Genomic DNA, 17,885 nt, shown 5'->3' with positions numbered 1-17,885 from the left:
TTTTAGGCTCTGCCCAGGCTAGCAGGAACCAGGTTCTAAACCGTCCTTGGATTCGCATTCCAAGCAGCCAGTTCACCAGCCTGACCCGCCCTCGGGCCGCACCCAGCTCGCACGGGGCCCGGGGACAGGAGACCCGGCTGGCCGGGACGCCCGGCCAGCTTGTGCGCGCAGGCGGGACGGCCCCAGGGCGCCGGCGCGAGACGCTCGAGGGGGCGTGGCCTCGCGCAGGTGCGTCTGGCGTCTTGGGTTTCACTGAAACTTACCCGGCTCCGGGGAGTAGCTGGCCGGCGCTCCAATTAGGTGCGGGCCAGCCGCCGGCTTTCGCTCCCAACGGCGAGTGCCACCGAGTTTTGAATCGGTGGCGGCGGACTTTCTCGCCCGCCCGGCGTCGGGGCTGCTGGAAAGATGCGCAGTCTGCGCGCGCCTCGGCTGCTGGCGTGCGCCTTCCTGCTGGCGGCCTCGGCCGCCGCCTCGCAAACCCTTCCAGGTAGGAAACTTGGCCCGCTAAGCACCCGGGGTCCCGCGCGCTGGGGACAGGTGGTGGTAGTGGGACCGGTGCGTGGGGTTGTTCTGCCCTCGCGGTCACCTTCGCTCTTTGACGCGGGGATCCCTGCGCCCAGGGAGCGACCAGCTGGGTTACCACGGAAAGAGGTTGAAGTTCGCGACTCCAGGGAAGGGGAAGCAAAGAATTGCAGGCGTCTAAAGGTACCCAGAGGGCTCCGCCTCTCCTCCCGCGGGAAGGTTTCTTTGCAAACTCCAAGTCATTAAGGAGCTTTCGTCCACGCTCTGGTCCCGTGCGTAAAAAAGCAAAGGAAGGAGTGTCCGAAGCAGGTGCCCGCGGGCTGGTCTGTGACCCGGTTCACTTTATTTTATTTTTCTAATGCAATCCCTTCAACCTTTAGAGCCCCCTCTTTGGGGGCTCAGTCGAACCACCTGGGACCCACAGCTCCTCTGGCCAGGTGGACGGCTGGCGTTACAAGCTAGAGCGCTCAGCTGGAATTTCAGCCAGTTGTGCGTGGCGCTGATTTACATATGGAACTTTCAGGACCCTGCCTTTTATTCGGCCAGGTGACGTTAGGATCGTGGGATCCCAGGTTCAGCTTTACCTTGTCACCGGAGCGTGAGCAGCGGACTGCTCAGGTGTGGAGGCGGGAGGTAGCCGACTCCGGGAACGGAACTGCGCGGGAGTGGGCCGGGGCGTTGCTCAGCCGCTTGGGGTGTGTTCGACTGGACCCGCTAGGGGTGCAGTGAGTAGCCTCTGAGACCGCTTCTGTGCTGTGCACGAACGCCCCGCTGTTTGAAGCTGCAGGCTAGCCTCATAAGCGAGGGTTGAGTATCCCCGCGAAATTGCAGAGTATTGCTATAAGAAGCAAAATCTCACTCTGTCCTCTTGTAAAGACGTGATAAAAGAGCAACTCATTGAGGGCTTGAGTTAGATTGAAGACTGTCGTTCTTTCCCTCTGGAGTTACAGCACAATGAGTTTTGTTAGTCTGTTTGGGATGGTTGGGGCGGGGGGAGGGGGCGGGGATGGGAGGCACATTCGGCAGGGCAGCGCTTTGGAGTGACTCCTGGTTCTGCACTCAGGAATTAGTCTTGGCTGTGGTGATGGGGGATGCCGGGAATTGAACTTGCAAGGTAGCCACTCTACCCTCTGTACTGTTGCTCTGGCCTGAGCAAGGTATTATTAACAGTGAATTTAACAACTGCACCAGTGGTATGCATTTTATTGCTCTGCACAGGCAGCTGTTTATTCCCAGGAAGTTCTAAAACTAAAGGAACTTCTCCATTTGCCTTTGTCTTTGTGTGTGTGTGTGTGTGTGTGTGTGTGTGTTTTGGGGGGTACTCAGGGGCTACTCTATGATGGGTTCCTGGCCACCTGCATTCTGGAATCAAGTCTCTGGCTCTGCATACCTCCAATTCTTGTATCTACCTCCTGGTCTTGCTTTGTTTTTTTCATTTTTGGGTCACACCCAATGGCTCCCTGGCAGTGCTGGGGATGAATCCAGGTCTTCTATATGGAGAACAGGTCCCCAGCCCAGGCTGGAGAGGGTGCTTGCCTTGCAGGAGGCAAACCAGGGTTCTATTTCTGGCATCCATGTAGTCATTTGAGCCCCAGTTATCCCTGATTAGTCAGGAGTAACCCTTGAATATAGCCAGGTGTGGCCCCCAGATCTGAACCAAACGAAAACAGAAAGCCAACTGGTTCCCAGCCCATGGATCTATTGCTCCCACCCTTGCTTTGTCTTTTAAAATTGGAAACTTAAAACTCAGAGGCATATCTGTGCATGAAGACATGAGTCAGGTATTTCCTGTAGAAGGATTGTGTTTGGCTTGTTCATTTTTACAGAGTGTGGGATTGGGAGATTCCTGGATCTTGATTTAAAAACAAAAAGAACTTAAAAAACAAAACAAGAATGAGAGGTAGACTTGCCTTGTGTCCGGCATGGTGCCCTCAGCACAAAGCTAGGAGTGAAACCCAAGTACTCAAGACCCCAAATTCAAGTTACTTGTTAACCAGAATTATTTAGCTCCTTGGTTCACCCCAAAATACACATACATCTATTCCTTTGGTGGAAAACTTTCCTAAGATGTTGGTTGGGCTACAGTAGACTTCAGGTAAATGGGTGCCTTCCTCCCATTTAAATTGATTTTGAGTAGGAATAGAATATCATAAAAACTTTCACCCCTTATAACAAGTCTTTGCTTATCTTTTTTAGGGAGGTAAGGGGGCTTGGTCTGTTTATGGATTACTCCTGGCTAGGTTCAGGGCATCCTACAGCATACAAGACAAGCACCGTCCCTGCTATACACCGTCCCTGCTATACAATCTTTCAGGCTCCTGCTCACCAACATTTAACCTGATCCTTCTGTGTGTGCCTCAGTTTTCTGTAGGCAGGTAATAGCTTTGATTTTCTTCCTTAAAATTCTACACATAAGATAGTTTCTAGGAATGGATCCCACCTAGGGTTGATTGGAGATGTTAGTCATGGAATTGGTGGGAAGGGCAAGAAAACACTCCCATCAGCTCCCTTCTTTCCTTCCCATCACAACCTTCACTGTCACTGCCATTGTCCTCCCGTTGTTCATCGATTTTCTCGAGCGGGCACCAGTAACATCTCCATCGTGAGACTTCTTGTTACTGTTTTTGGCATATTGAATATGTCATGGGGAGCTTGCCAGGCTTTGCCATGCGGGCGGAATACGCTCGGTCTGGGCTCTTGGAAAGGAGCGGAAGAATCGAACCCAGATCCATCGCATGCAAGGCAAACGCCCTACCCACTATGCTGTTGCTCTGGCCCATCACAACCTTAATAGTGTAAATATGTCAGTGTGATATTATGTGATTATTAAATATATGTAAATATGTTTCGTGTCTCTACTGGATCAAAAACTCTGGTGATCTCTCTCTGCATGTTCTAGCATAGTCTTGTTACCCAAAGGACCTCAGTCAACTGAGAACAAAGGGAGGGCATGGGCATGGGCATGGGCATGGTGTGATTAGTCAATGGCATTTTGTCATGAACTAGATTTCACTTTTATATTTGCTTTGGTACAGACTTAAGGACTTTTTTTAGAGACAGAACTTCTGTTCTATTTGTAATTTTTTTTAAATTATACAACTAGTATTTAATTACTATAGAGGAAAAATGAGCGAAAGGGAGAGGAAGAGTTTCATTATATCCCCCTCAGTACCAAGAGAAACCAGGGTTTACATTCTGAGTTATAGTCTTTCCCATGCTTATGTAATGCATGCAGAATTTGTGTATTCATAGATTTAAAAAGTCTTTTGAGGGCCAAAAAGATAGGCCAAATGTTAAAGAACTTGCCTAGTTTACAGCTGCAGCTCCAATTGTGGTTCTAAAGCAGCATCACATATGGTCCCTCATCTGCCTCTATCACCATTAGGCCTGTCCTCTGAGCACAGGGCTGTGTGACCCAGAAATAACAGCAACAGAATCTTTTTTATAGAGGCATGGGATTGTGTTGCATAAACATCAGCTTGCCAGTACATTTTAAATCTATCTGTTGATAGACAAATGAGGTGATTTCCAATTCTTTATACTATGCGCGCCTTGCTGGTGATTTCACATTTTCCACAGCTGGTGTATGTGTGTGTGTGCTGTTCCCTCTGGGGTTGGTGTGGGAATAGGTATTTGGATCCAGAATCAAATCTTGGGCCACTAATTGCAAAGCATGGCTTCAGCCCTTTGAGCTATTTCCCCACATTCTGCAAATTTTTTTGCTATATATATATATATATATATATATATATATAGCAAAAGGGAGGGATATATATATATATATATATATATATATATATATATATATAGCCACCTCCAAGGTGTACAGGGACCATTCACCAGAGTCACTCCTGGTGGTGCTTGGTTTCTAGCTTTATTTTGGGGTCATACCCAGCTGTACCCAGGACTTGCTTCTGGCTCTGAGTTCAGGGATCACTCCTCTTGGGACGCAGGAGACCATCTGGGACGATGGGAATTGAACCCCAGGCTGCTGCTTGCAAGGCAAGTACCTTACCTAGTGTACCATTGCCACGGGCCTCCTGGTAGTTCTTGGGAGACCATGTACTGTCTGGAATCAAACCTAGGCCTCCGGCATACAGAGATATTCAACCTATTGAGCACTCTCCTGCCCTCTCTATTTCCCTGTCTCCAATATTTATTAACAGAACACCGCAATGAAGATGAGAATGGGACTTTAAATTTATGTTTGGTCCCCTTGCTTGCCTGAAAGTTACTAACTAACCTTGATAGGTGATGTTTTAATCAAGTCTGTTAACTTTCTGATGGTTGTTATTAGCTGGGCTAGTGTCCAGAGGAAAGCAGCTCATCCTGAAAGAACACATGGAAATTGAGTGAAGTGTACCTAGGGAGGGGACCCTGCAATCTGAGCCTTTTATTTTCCCATCTTGCTCCCAAAGGGCTGAAGCACAGCTTTGGATGAGAGGAATGTAGGGAAGAGGATCAGAGAGGAGAATGAATACAAATAAAGCACTTGTGTCCCGGGAGGATACTTCAGATAACAAAGAACAAGTGGTGTTTTCTTATTTTGGGTGGAGATCATGGGGTGGTTAGGCCACATCCAGCTGTGCTTGAGGCTTACCCTGGGCTCTGCACTCAGGGTTAACTCCTGGTGGTGCCCCTGGTCCCATATGTATGAGAGGATCAAACCTTTGGGTCCGCCATGTACAAGGTAAGTGCCTTATCCGCTGTAGATGTAAACTATCTCTCTTACCCCAAATAGTGTTGCAAACAGCTTCCCAGCATTTTCCCCATCTCTGCCCAGATTTGTCGTACAAATCAAAGGAGTCTTTTTTTGTTTTGTTTGTTTGTTTTGAATTTTTTTGGGGGGGAGAGCAGTGCTTTAGGACTTTAGTAAGAGACTTTAGTCACTTTTGATTGGCAGCAGCATTTTGATGTTTTCGAGTGTTAAGACTTCAAACATAAGTGGTATGCGGCTCGTGTGCTAGGACTGGTAATACGCCCGGCTCTTCTGAATGGCACTTTTGTTTGAGCACACTCAGGATCGTATGTTGTTTTTCTCTTTTTTAAATTATTTTTAAAATTTTGGGCTTTGGGCCACACCCTGCTGTGCTCAGGACTTACTCCTAGATTTATACTCAGGGATCACTTCTGGTGAGCTTGATGGATTTGTGAGAGTAATATATACATTGTTACAATCAACTTTAGAACTTTAATTATCCTGAAAAGATACCTCTCTCCATTTCCAGCCATCACCCTTAGTCTTCCCAGGCGTTAGCTATTGACCAACATTATTCTATCTTTTGTCTCTTCAGAGCTTTTAATATAAATGGAGTAATCAAGCATGTTTCTTTGTGACTAATTTCGTTTACTTAGTGGAATCTTTTCAAAGTCCATTCATGTTTTACTACATTCCCTTTTCTTGCCAAATAATATTCCATTGCATATACCACATTTTTTTTTAATCGGTTGAGGAATGTTTGGGTGTTTGGGTTCTTTCTTTTTTTTTTTTTTGCTTTTTGGGTCACACCTGGTGATGCACAGGGGTTACTCCTGGCTCTTCACTCAGGAATCACTCCTGCGGTGCTAAGGGGACCATATGGGATGCCGGGAATTGAACCCAGGTTGGCCGCGTGCAAGGCAAATGCCCTACCCACTATGCTATTGCTCCAGTCCCATGTTTGGGTTATTTCTGCTCTTTGGCTCATGTGTGTAATGCTACTATGTACATTCATGTTTAAGTTTTTACATGGACATGTAGTCTCATTTCTCTCTAGCATGGAGGGAGTAGTAATTACTAGGTTATATGGCAACTCTAGGATTTTGAGGGGTTTTTTTTTGTTACTTTAAAGTAACAAAAAACCAGTAACAATGATGGATTTCATTCTCCTGACCCTGAAAGAGCCTCGAATGTGGCACTTTCTAAAATCTCATCGCTAAAACGAAGGAGACGTTACTGGTGCCTGCTCGAGGAAATCGATGATCAACAGGATGATGGTGATACAGCAATACTTTAAAGGATTATTTAAAAACCCTAACCCCTATGTATTGAGGTTAGGGTGAGGGCTGAGCTCTTCCCAGAAATGCTCAGTGCTGTGGTGTGGGCCTGAAGTTTGGGTGTAGAGGTGCTACTATGGGACCACATTCAACCCAGGGGCCATATGTTGCTGGAGATTGAATTCAGAGCCTCATTCATACATAAGCTCTTCCACTTGTCTACCTCCCTGGCCTCTGTGTGTCAAAGCATTTGTGCAATTAACAGATTATTTTCCAAGGAAGCTACAACAATTTCCAATTTTGCCTGTAGACTCTGAGGATTCAAATCCTTGTGTTATCTTGAAATAAATCCAGATATAATTTTCTTTCTTTTTTTCTTCTTGTTTTTTTTGGGGGGGAAGGGTGGGGGGAACACCTGGCATTGCTCAGGACTTACTCCTGGGTCTGTGCTCAGGGATCACTCCTGATAGGGCTCAGGAGACCATGTCCAGTGCCAGGGATGAACGTGGGTAGGATGTGTGCAAGGCAAACCTGCTATACTATCACTCTGGCCCTAAATTTTATGTTCTCTTCAAGTACTTCAGTATGACTTTTATGAATTTATAGAGTTGGGAAGTTTTTTCTTCTTTCTTTTTTTGACTTTTGGGCCACCCCCAGCTGTGCTCAGCCCTCACTCCTGGCCATGTTTATCTGTGTCATTGGCTCAAGAATTTCTTTTTCAAACATAACTACATTAGTCACTAATAATAATTTCTCTTGGGGGGGTCACATCCAGTGCTCAGGGGTCATTTCTTGCACAGAGAGAGAGAGAGAGAGAGAGAGAGAGAGAGAGAGAGAGAGAGAGTAGCACCACACACAGCACTGGGAATTGAACCCAGGCTTTTGGGTTTCCCATATTCAAAGAGCATGCTTCAGCCCATTGAGCTAACTCTCTGGCCCAGTAATTTCTCAATGTATTTTCTTTAGTATTTTTGTTTATTTGAGGACCACACCTGACTGTGCTCAGGCTTACTCCTGACTCAGTACTCAGGGATCACTCCTGGTAAAACTCAGAGGACCATCGGGTTGCTGGGGCTCAAACACAGGATAGTAGTATGTAAAACAAGCAGTTCACCCACTGTACTATCTCTCTAGCTCATAATTTCTCAGTTTACTCTCCAGCCCACTCAATTTTTTAATTATCTTAAAAAGGTCTTAAACACTGTTTTAATAGTTAAATCAAATAGTTAAATTAAATAGTTAAAACTGGGAGAGGCAACTTATAACTGGGTATGAAATGATCAGGCCAGCTGGGGAGCAGGTTCAAGTTCCTTCCAGGCATGGTATAGGGCTGCATGCACTGTATTTTTCTCCATTGTGAAGGTTCCAAAGAATGTCAGTAAATCTTTTCAAATTTTCAAATGGTTCTTCACTCTTTGAGGAAAGTCCTTGAGCCCTTGGTTGGGGGATACTGGAGGCTGACTAATGGTTTACACTTACTTGTTGGTAGTTTCTAAAATTTGACTCATCATGTAGGGCAGAGGAACAAGCGATTAATTTATGTGAAAAACCCAATGCAGAAAAGCCATCTGCACTTCTCTGTTCATTGCAGCACTATTCACAATAGACAGAATCTGGAAAGAGTCAGAGTGCCTGGAGAACAGATGGCTGGATAAAGAATCTATGGTACATCTACACAATGGAATACTATGCAGCCACCAAAAATATAAAGTCCTGAAATTTGCTTATCAGTGGATGGACATGGAGAGTATCATGCTGAGTGAAATGAGCCAGGAGAGGGACAGACACAAAATTGCAGCATTCATTAGTGGATATTAAAAACACCGTAAGAGACAAATGCCCAAGGATGGTAAAAACAAAGGCCAGGAGGACTGGTCCATGGAAGCTTGCCACAAGTGCTGGTGGCGGGGAGGGCAGTTAGGACAAGGACCACTAAACAATGATGTTTAGAAATGATCACTCTGGATAAGAACTGAGTGATGAAAGGTAAAGGGACATACATGGTAACCATAAGGTATCTGTATTGCAAACCATAATGCCCAAAGGGAGGAAGTGGGGAGAGAGAGGGAGGGAGAGAGGCAGAAAGAGAGAGGGAGAGGAAGAAGGAGGGACAGAGGCAGAGAGAGAGAGAGAGAGAGAGAGAGAATGACTGAAATCCAATCATGAACAACTTTGTAACTGTGTATCTCATGGTGATTCAATACAAATAAATAAATAAATGAAAAGTGTGCCCTGTTACTGGCTTGATGTCAGAATACTGATAGGTCTTTGGTGTACCTACTTGTCTGTGACCCTGAGGCTGGAAATTCTGCCTGTCAGTTGGCCTCCTATTGAAAACTGACTTATGGGAGCCGGGAATCCCTGCACTGGGCTGAGGATGTACGGGGGTGGAGGGGTATTGTCCCCATGTGCTCATCGGGATCCCCCCAGTGTCAGGCTTTGGATTGGGATTGACTGATAAGGCCCCGGTCTTGTCCTGATAACAATAAAAACTATTAAAGACCCCGCCCGCAGATGAGTAGTGGATGAGTAACAATAGCCATCGCTGTTCTGATTTCTAACTGCTTATTCAGTGACTGACCTTAGCATATGTCTGAATAGATGGTGTTTCAGTCTTGCCCCAGGCTCCTGTGAACAGCTGTACGAGAGCACAATGGCTATGCCTGTGTTTTGGTGTGAAACTGAAGAGAGACTGGAGGGCATTGTGTAGGCATTTTAAAGACTAATAGTCTGTGAAATGGAGGATTGAAAGATTTTTAAAATTGTATTTCTAGAGTCACAGAGATAGTATAGTGGGTAGGATGCTTGCCTTGCATGTGCTCAACCCAGGTTTGACCCCAGGAGCCCAGAGGGTCTCCGAGTACCACCAAGAGTAATTCCTGAGTAACCAAGAAGTAGTCCTTGAGAATAGATTGGTGTGGCCCAAAAGCCTTTTAAAATTGTGTTTCTGTGCAATAAAATTAATCCTTTTAGCATTAAAAGTATCAAGTATGGACAATTTGTGAAAAATAAACTGAAGCGCAATCTGATTTTCCAGATTCATGGAAATCCACACATGTACCCCATAATCTTCCAATTAAAACAGTACCCTTTTGGGGTCAGAGAGATAGTACAATGGAAGAGCACTTGCCTTCCATGTGGCCAACCAGGTTTTAATTCCTAGCACCCCATATGGTCCCCCAAAGCTCCACCAGGAGGGATCCCAGAGTGCAGAACCAAGATTAAGTCCTGAGCACTTCTGGGTATGGCTCCAGACTAAAATAAATGATAAATAAGTATCAACAAGTACTCCTTAAAGGAAGGAAGGCTAGAAAGAAGAGAAACAAAAGGTCAGCACTCAGTAATCCCTCTCAGAGAACAGTTCTCAGTAATCCCCTTGCATAGAGAAAGCCGTGTTAGCATTCTGTGTTCTTCTATTCTGTTTTTATCTGAAATGCTTTTGTGGGGGCTGGAGAGATAGTACAGTGGAGAGGGTCCTTGCCTTGCATGCAGCTAACCTGATTTCAATACTCAGAATCCCATATGGAATAATTCCTGAGAAATTACTGAGTGCCAAGCCAGGAGTAACCCCTGAGCATCACCGGGTATGACCCAAAAGGAAGAAAAGAAATAAAATGCTTTTGTTTTCTGTGTTGGTCTGGTTCGGCTTGGGGGCTGCACTAGCCCCTGCTCATGAAATAATGTACTCCTGGGGTGACTCCTGGCAGTGCTTGGGAGACCATATGTGGTACTGGAGAGCAAAATGGGGTGGGCCATGTGCAAGGCCAGCACGTTACCCCCAAACTATCTCTCCACACTACCCACTTCCCACAGTGTTCAGGGATTACTTCTAGCAGTGTGCAGGGGGTCATATGTGGTGCCAAAGATCTAATAGGGGTCAAACCACATGCAGGATAAGCACTTAATCCCTGTAGTATCTCCTTGGCTAATATGCTTCTTCTGGGTTTTTTGTTTGTTTGTTTGTTTGTTTGTGTTTTATTGGTTAGTTTTGTTGTTGTTTTTTGGGCCACATCTGGTGGTCCTCAGGGGTTACTCCTGGATCTGAAGGCAGCAGTTACTCCTGCCAGTGCCTGGGGGACCATATGGGATGCTGGGGATCAGCCGCATGCATGCCCTACCCACTGTACTATTGCTCTGGCCCCTCTACAATGCTTTTGTTGAACAAACCAGTATCCATCCTGATTGTCTCCTTGTCTTTCATACTCAGGATCCAACAGAACAAGCTCGAAAGGAAGAAGTCTCATCGGTAGGGTTGATGGCTCATCTCAAGTCACAGGGAAAGGAGCGGCAGTGGAACCAGGCTTTTCTGTAGATGACTTTTCTGCCTCTGTTCTCACCGGGAAACTGACTACTGTCTTTCTCCCCATCATCTACACAATTGTATTTGTGATTGGCTTACCAAGCAATGCCATGGCACTGTGGGTCTTCCTGTTCCGATCCAAGAAGAAGCACCCTGCTGTGATTTACATGGCCAACCTGGCCTTGGCTGACCTCCTGTCAGTTATCTGGTTCCCGCTGAAGATAGCCTATCACATACATGGCAACAACTGGATTTATGGGGAGGCACTTTGCAAAGTTCTCATTGGATTTTTCTATGGCAACATGTACTGCTCCATTCTCTTCATGACCTGCCTCAGCGTACAGAGGTATTGGGTTATTGTGAACCCCCTGGTGCATCCCAAGAAGAAGGCAAATGTTGCCGTCGGTGTCTCCCTGGGAATCTGGCTGCTAATTCTGCTGGTGACCATCCCCTTGTACATGGTGAAGCAGACTGTTTTCATTCCATCCCTTAACATTACCACCTGCCATGATGTTTTGCCTGAGAAGGTGCTGGTGGGAGACATGTTCAGTTACTTCCTCTCTCTGGCCATCGGGGTCTTCCTGTTTCCAGCCTTCCTCACGGCCTCTGCTTATGTGCTGATGATCAGAACCCTCCGATCTTCTGCCATGGATGACAATTCAGAGAAGAAGAGGGGGCGAGCCATCAAACTCATTGTCACAGTCCTGGCTATGTACCTGATCTGCTTCACTCCCAGTAATCTTCTGCTCGTGGTGCATTATTTCATGATTAAAAACTGGAGCCAGAGCCATGTCTACGCCCTGTACATTGTGGCCCTCTGCCTCTCTACCCTCAATAGCTGCATTGACCCCTTTGTCTATTACTTCGTTTCCAAGGACTTTAGGGATCACGCAAAGAACACTCTCCTTTGCCGAAGTGTCCGTACGGTGAATCGTATGCAAGTATCCCTCACGTCAAAGAAATTTTCGAGGAAGTCCAGCTCTTACTCGTCAAGTTCAACCAGTGTTAAGACGTCCTATTGAGTTTTCCACAGCTCCTCTGTTGGGAGTGACCTGGAACCTGCTGACCGTTATGGAAGAAAGTTTTTTTCTAACCAAGCAGGTCTCACCACATACCACACATATACACAGCATAACTCAGGATTGCTAGCAACTTCTTTGTGTGAGGAAAGTCCCCCAGTTAATACAGATCACAACTTCAGAATTCTTGTCTTGGAGGTTCTGAGAAACAGATGTGAGGGTTTTTTTTTTAAGTGACGGAGAGAAACCTATGACTTGTTCAAACTAGCTTTGGCCTGAACAAAGTTCTGGGTTGAAACATTTCTCCTTAGTCAGTCACCGCCTCATTAGGGCTTGGTGCCTGTGGATATGATAAGTCGAATAGACCCACTGTACAAAGGAGGAAGCTAAGGCAAGGAAGGAGTTCCAGAGAAGTGATCTCCAGCCAACGGAAACAAGTCAGAACTGGACTGAAGAATCTGAGTGGGGTTCTTGGAACACCTCTTCAAATCATTGTTCATCACATCTAAAAAGGCAGGTTCATCAGACTGTATAATGGTGAGCTCAGAATCTGTGAACAGGACCCACGATCCAGGCTTCTTTTTTGGGACCACAACTGGCTGTGCTCTGGTACTTCTGGCCATGTGCTCAGGAATCCTAGTGGAGCTCGGAGGATCACATGTGGTGCCAAGGAATTGAACCCAAGTTGGCCTTATGCGCCCTACTGCCGGACTAACTCTCCTGTTCTAAGACCCAGGTTTTGACAAGTCTCCCTTTGATGCTTCTGCCTCATTGCCAGACTTGGGAGTCATGTTGTTGATTTACCTGGCAAAGTGTGATGGACGTTTGTGGAAATTTGCTATTTGTGTCTCTTTTATGTTCAGCTTATAATGGAATCTGCTGGTTGATATATTGGGGGTTTGTGTGTGTGTGTGTGTGTGTGTGTGTGTGTGTGTGTGTGTGTTTTAAATGCTTCCTTGACCTTTGTATTTTATTGCTCTTTGTTTCTTTACTTTTGTTTTTGTGTCAAACCCCCACAGTGTTCAGGGGTTACTCCTAGCTCTACACTCAGGAATTATTCCTGGTGGTGCTTGGGGACTATAGAGGATGCTAGGAATCGAATGGGGTCTGCTTTATGCAAATCACCTGCCCTACCCACTGTACTATTTCTCCAGCCCCTGTGTGTCATTACTTAAGGAAAGATAATATGGAGTTTAAACATGGAGATATTTTACACTCTTCCAGCAGTCTGAGTTATAATAAATTGTTTATCACGATGGCAGATTGTTGGATAGTTTATTGTCAGTCTGTTGACAATTTGGTTCATTTGTTATCAAATATGAAATTATAAAATTTCCACCGGGTTGAAAAGCAGTAAACAGTTGATATTCACAATCTTTAAGAGGTTCATAACTATGCTGACTTTACACAACTATTGTAATTGTGACTTTTTAAATGTATTTTTTGACTTGTAAATAACATGACTTTTTTTTACAACTGATTTTCGTGTTATGTATGTTTGCTGGGGAGGAAAGGTGAAGAAGGAAAACAATAACATCACGCTTCTAAAAAGAAATATTTTGGGGGGTGACGGGACATACCCAGTTATGCTCAGGGCTTACTCTTGACTCTGTGCTTCAGGGATCATTCCAGGTGGTCCTTGGGGAACCATATGGGGTGCTGGAGGCCAGCTGCAAGGCAGGCGCCTTAGCCCCTGTACTATCTTTCCAACCCAAGATGTGGGTTGAAAAACAAAAAAGTCATGGGGCCTGAGAGATAGGACTAGGCAGTATAAGATAGTATAAGGTACTTGTCCAACATGCAGCCTACCTTGTTTCCATCCACACCATGGGGTGTGACCTCAAACCCAAAACTATCATCAGAAAGTGTTTGTGGAATATAAGCTTTTCAAGAAGAAAACTTGCAGGCTATCGAATGTTACTGGGGCCTGCTCGAGGCAATCGACGAATAACAGGATGATGAAAAAAAAAATGAAAGCTTTTCAAATGGTATTTCCTTTGCCTTTGAGAATTGGCTCCCCACAACCCCTGGCCAGCCTGAAAAGGGCCCTTCATTGAAGTATGAGGAGTTCTGCCCCTGAGCAGAGGCACACCCTGAGTGTGGTGGTCTTTGCCTTTATGCTAGCTGTCTTACTGTCATCTAACACACACACTTTCTAAAAAGTGAATATTTAGCTCTCCACTAACTCTGGTTACTTGAGGGAGCGTGAAAGCAAGCGAGCCCAGAGTGGTCTGACAGGTATTTGTTTGTCCTTCAGTTTGCTGCAGGATTTTCAAACTAATTAATTTCCTGGTTATCAAGGTTCCATAAATCCTAGGACTGTAATCTCATCAGTATGCATAGTTTAGTGATTACAACTTTGTTCCTAAAACCTTAACCCTTTGGAGACCCTTGAGAGGACTGGAATATCTTATCAAATCAGGCATAGTTTAGCTCAGGGTCCCTGCCATGTTGATCAAAATTAAGAGTTTGTGTTATAAAGTTTGAATGTCTTCTTCTCGCAGCTGGTAGTACCCAGGGGCTGCTCCTGGTTCTGTGTTCAAGGTTGCTCCTAGTGGTGCTCAGGAAAACATAAGGTGCTGAGGGTTCAACCCAGCCCTCCTGCATGCAAAGTCTGCACTCAGCCTGTTGACCTATCTCTCTAGTCTTGAATGTCTTGAATGTCTAATAGTAGTTTCTAGGGGCGGGAGATAGCACAGAGTTAGGGCACATGCCTAGCATGCCCCCAGCACTGGTTTGATTCCCATCACCACGTGGTTCCCCCAGACATGGCTGGGTGCAGCCCTAGAGACCCCTGAACAAATGCTCTCCCCACTGTACTATTGCTCCGGCCCTCACTAGCACTTTTCAAGCAAAGAATTTGATGAGATCCCATTATGGGGAAAGAGTATAGGCAGAGGCAAGAGGGCTTGTGCCAGAGACCTTTGGCACTTGCTACCTTTTGAGCAAGATACCAGAACGGGAGACTGCAAAGGACTGAGCACTGGCACTGGAAGAAAGTCCAGGGAACATGCTGTCAGGAAAGCTAAGGTCTTCCAGGAGAGGGTGCAGCATATCACAGAACGTTCTGGTGAGAAAAATGGAGAAATGGGGCCAGAGTGATAAGACAGAGGGTGAGGTTCTTGCCTTGCATGTGGTGACCTAGGCAGCATCCCTGGCACTTCATAGGGCTTCCCAGCCCCACCAGGAGTGATCCCTGAATGTGGAGCCAGGAATAAGCCCATAATACAGCTGGGTGTGGCTCAAAGCCCTCACCAAAAAAAAAGAGAGAGAGGGATGACCATTGGACCTTTCCACTCCGAGAATGAGCTGACCTTTTATCAGCATCGCAGTCTTTGGCAGGACAAAGATGGATACACACTGGGATAAGTTCAAGAATTATTGAGGACTTGGAGAAAGAATACAGCAGGTGCTTACCTAGCACGTGGCCAACCTGGCTTTAATCACTGGCACCGCAAATGGTCTTTTGAACATCACCAGAAGTGGTCCCTGGGCACAGTCAGGAGTAAGCTCTAAGCACAGCTGGATATGGCCTCGAAACCAAAATGAAAAAAAAGTTACAATTAAAAATTGAGAAGGAAGTGGACAAAGTAATGACTATGATCCGACAGAATAAGTTTAATTGAAAAGGGGAGCAGAGAAGCATGGACAAGAGAATAAGAGTGACTCAATAAAGAGAAAGATAATGATGTCTTTGGATATACTGTATTTCTGTTTAATTTTGTATATCTAAAAGTGGAACTTCTTGGCCAAAGGATTTGTGTCATTCATGATAAATTATCACTTTTGAGGGTTTTTTGTTTGTTTTGGTTTTGACTTCTGGATCATACCTGGCTTACTTAGGGCTTACTTCTGGTTCTGTGCTCAGGGCTTACTCCTGACTGCTTAGGGATCACTCCTGGTGGTGCTCGGGGGCCATATGCCCCTGTATAGAAGATTAAATCAGGGTTGCCATATGCAAGGAAAGCATCTTACTCCTATACTCTTTCCAGCCCTCAAATTGCCCTCTTGAGATCACCTTCACTTAGTATTGTTACAAGCATATGAGGGTCTGTTTCCATGCACCATCACAGACACTTTTCATGGGCTGCAATATTCACCAATATACATTTGACACATTTTGAGTGTGCTGAAAACTCAGAGCTGTGAGCATCTTGGAATAAATGAAATGCTGTCTGTCCTCCTGTATTTATTTTGTGTTTGGGGCATATTTTCTTTCTGCCATTCCTCATCCTGCAGGCAGTGACATTTGAAAGGTGCTGCTCTGGGAAATTTGGTCCTATTTCCCTTTGTATGATCTCTGAGAGGAAACCTCACCTATCCTTCTGGGTGGGCTGTGGAAAATCTTTGGAACCTCCATTGTTCTAGAAAGTTCTATATCATTCTTTTATGGAGAATGTAAAAACAAAACTGCACCTACAATAGTTGGCATCTAAGACCTTGGATTTGGAACCATAAGCTTTAGCCAATTCACCTGTATTTGAGGGATTAGCCTGGTTTGGGCTGTGGTTTGGGTTCTTCATCAGCTTCCCATGTAGCCTGGGGTGAATGATTTAAGTACATAAGAGGGTTTAATTACAGCTTCTCTGTATTGCTGAGTAGACCTAATTACCTAATCTCTTTTAGCTGAGCATTATGTTTGGAGGCCACCTGGGCACTTGGATGGGGAATGTGTCTACTTCTTATAAGGGAAAGGGTGTTTTTTTTTTGCCCCATCCGATGCTCAGTGTTACTTTTGACTGCACGTAAGAAGTTCTCCTGATGGTGCTCAGGGGACCATATGGGATACTGGTGCAACTCGTGCAAGGTAAATGCCCTACCTGCAGTATTATCATTCTAGCAACTTATTAGTGACACATTTTTCCTAAAACAAAACAAAAAACTTTTGTAGGTGGGAGATTTTATTAAAAATTGGACCAGAGTGATAGCACAGCGGGTAGGGCATTTGCCTTGCACACAGCCGACCTGGGTTTGATCCCCGGCATCCCATAGGGTCCCCCAAGCACCGCCAGGAATAATTCCTGAGTGCAGAGCCAGGAGTGACCCTGAGCATTGCTGGGTGTGATCCAAAGAAAGGCCAAAAAAAGTAAATTAATGTGAACGGGTCAAGGAAGTGACTCAAAGGGCTAGAGCACATGCTTTGCACCACGTGATTCCCTGGGGAGTAGTAAGCAGAGACTAGCCCTTGAGCCCCGTCAGGAATAGACCCCAAGATAAAGAAACAAAACATACATGTAACATTTGTGACCCACGGCTAGCTCACTGGTAGAATACCTGTCTTGCCAGGGAAAGGTTGAGAGTTCTATCCCTACCCCCACACCTTCTGCCCCACCCCAGGCCAAAAGTGATCCTAGCAGCAGTACCATTGGGATCCCTGGCATTATCAAAAAGCATGTGATGTATGACTCATCGCAACTGAATGTTTGAACTCGTAACTAAGTGTGCATAAGCACCACAACTAAAAAGTGGAGGAACCCCGGCGATCTCCTCCACTGATGGCTGGACTGCTTCTCCTCAACATCAACAGACCAAAATGGAAGGGAAGCAGGGAAAATAACACAATATAGGAACATATATTACATAAATAGAATGGGCCATCAGGAGTTTCATTGTAAAGGTAAGAGAAATAGCACAAGGGTTAAGGCACTTGCATGCACACAGTCATCCCAGGTTTGATTCCCCAGCACCACATCTGGTTCCTTAAGCACAGTCAGGAGGGATCCCTGGACACAGAGACAGGAATAAATTCTGAGTATAAATTGTCAGGTATGGCTCAGATTCCCCACCCTCCAAAAAAATTACACTTAAAAAATGCAGTTAGAAGCAGGATCGATAACACAGGCGCTAGAACATTTGCCTTGTACACAGTCAATCCAGGTTCAATCCTTCTCACCCTATATGGTCCCTTGAGCCCCACAAGGAGTGATCCCTTAGTGCAGAGCCAGGAAAAAGCACTGAGCACTCTTGGGTATGGCCCCCAAACAAAAAAACGCAGGTCAAATGGGGCCAGAGCGATAGTACAGAGGGTAGGGCGTTTGCCTTGCACACGGCCGACCAGAGTTCAATCC

At 45.6% G+C, this 17,885-nt stretch overlaps 1 protein-coding gene across 1 annotated transcript; it reads left to right on the top strand.

Annotated features, from left to right (window-relative positions):
* The first annotated feature begins 229 nt into the window (after positions 1-229).
* On the top strand, positions 230-11,848 carry F2RL1 (F2R like trypsin receptor 1). The gene is made up of 2 exons (XM_056112607.1): positions 230-487; positions 10,706-11,848. Exons 1-2 carry the CDS (start codon positions 406-408, stop codon positions 11,818-11,820), a joined length of 1,197 nt encoding a protein of 398 aa, XP_055968582.1. The 5' UTR covers positions 230-405; the 3' UTR covers positions 11,821-11,848.
* Positions 11,849-17,885: the final 6,037 nt, after the last annotated feature.

Source organism: Sorex fumeus, unplaced genomic scaffold, assembly GCF_029834395.1.
Source record: "Sorex fumeus unplaced genomic scaffold, SorFum_2.1 ptg000018l, whole genome shotgun sequence".
NCBI classification, from domain to species: Eukaryota; Metazoa; Chordata; class Mammalia; order Eulipotyphla; family Soricidae; genus Sorex; species Sorex fumeus.
The sequence above is the reverse complement of the archived record's forward strand: the minus strand, read 5'-3'. Positions and strand labels throughout refer to the sequence as shown.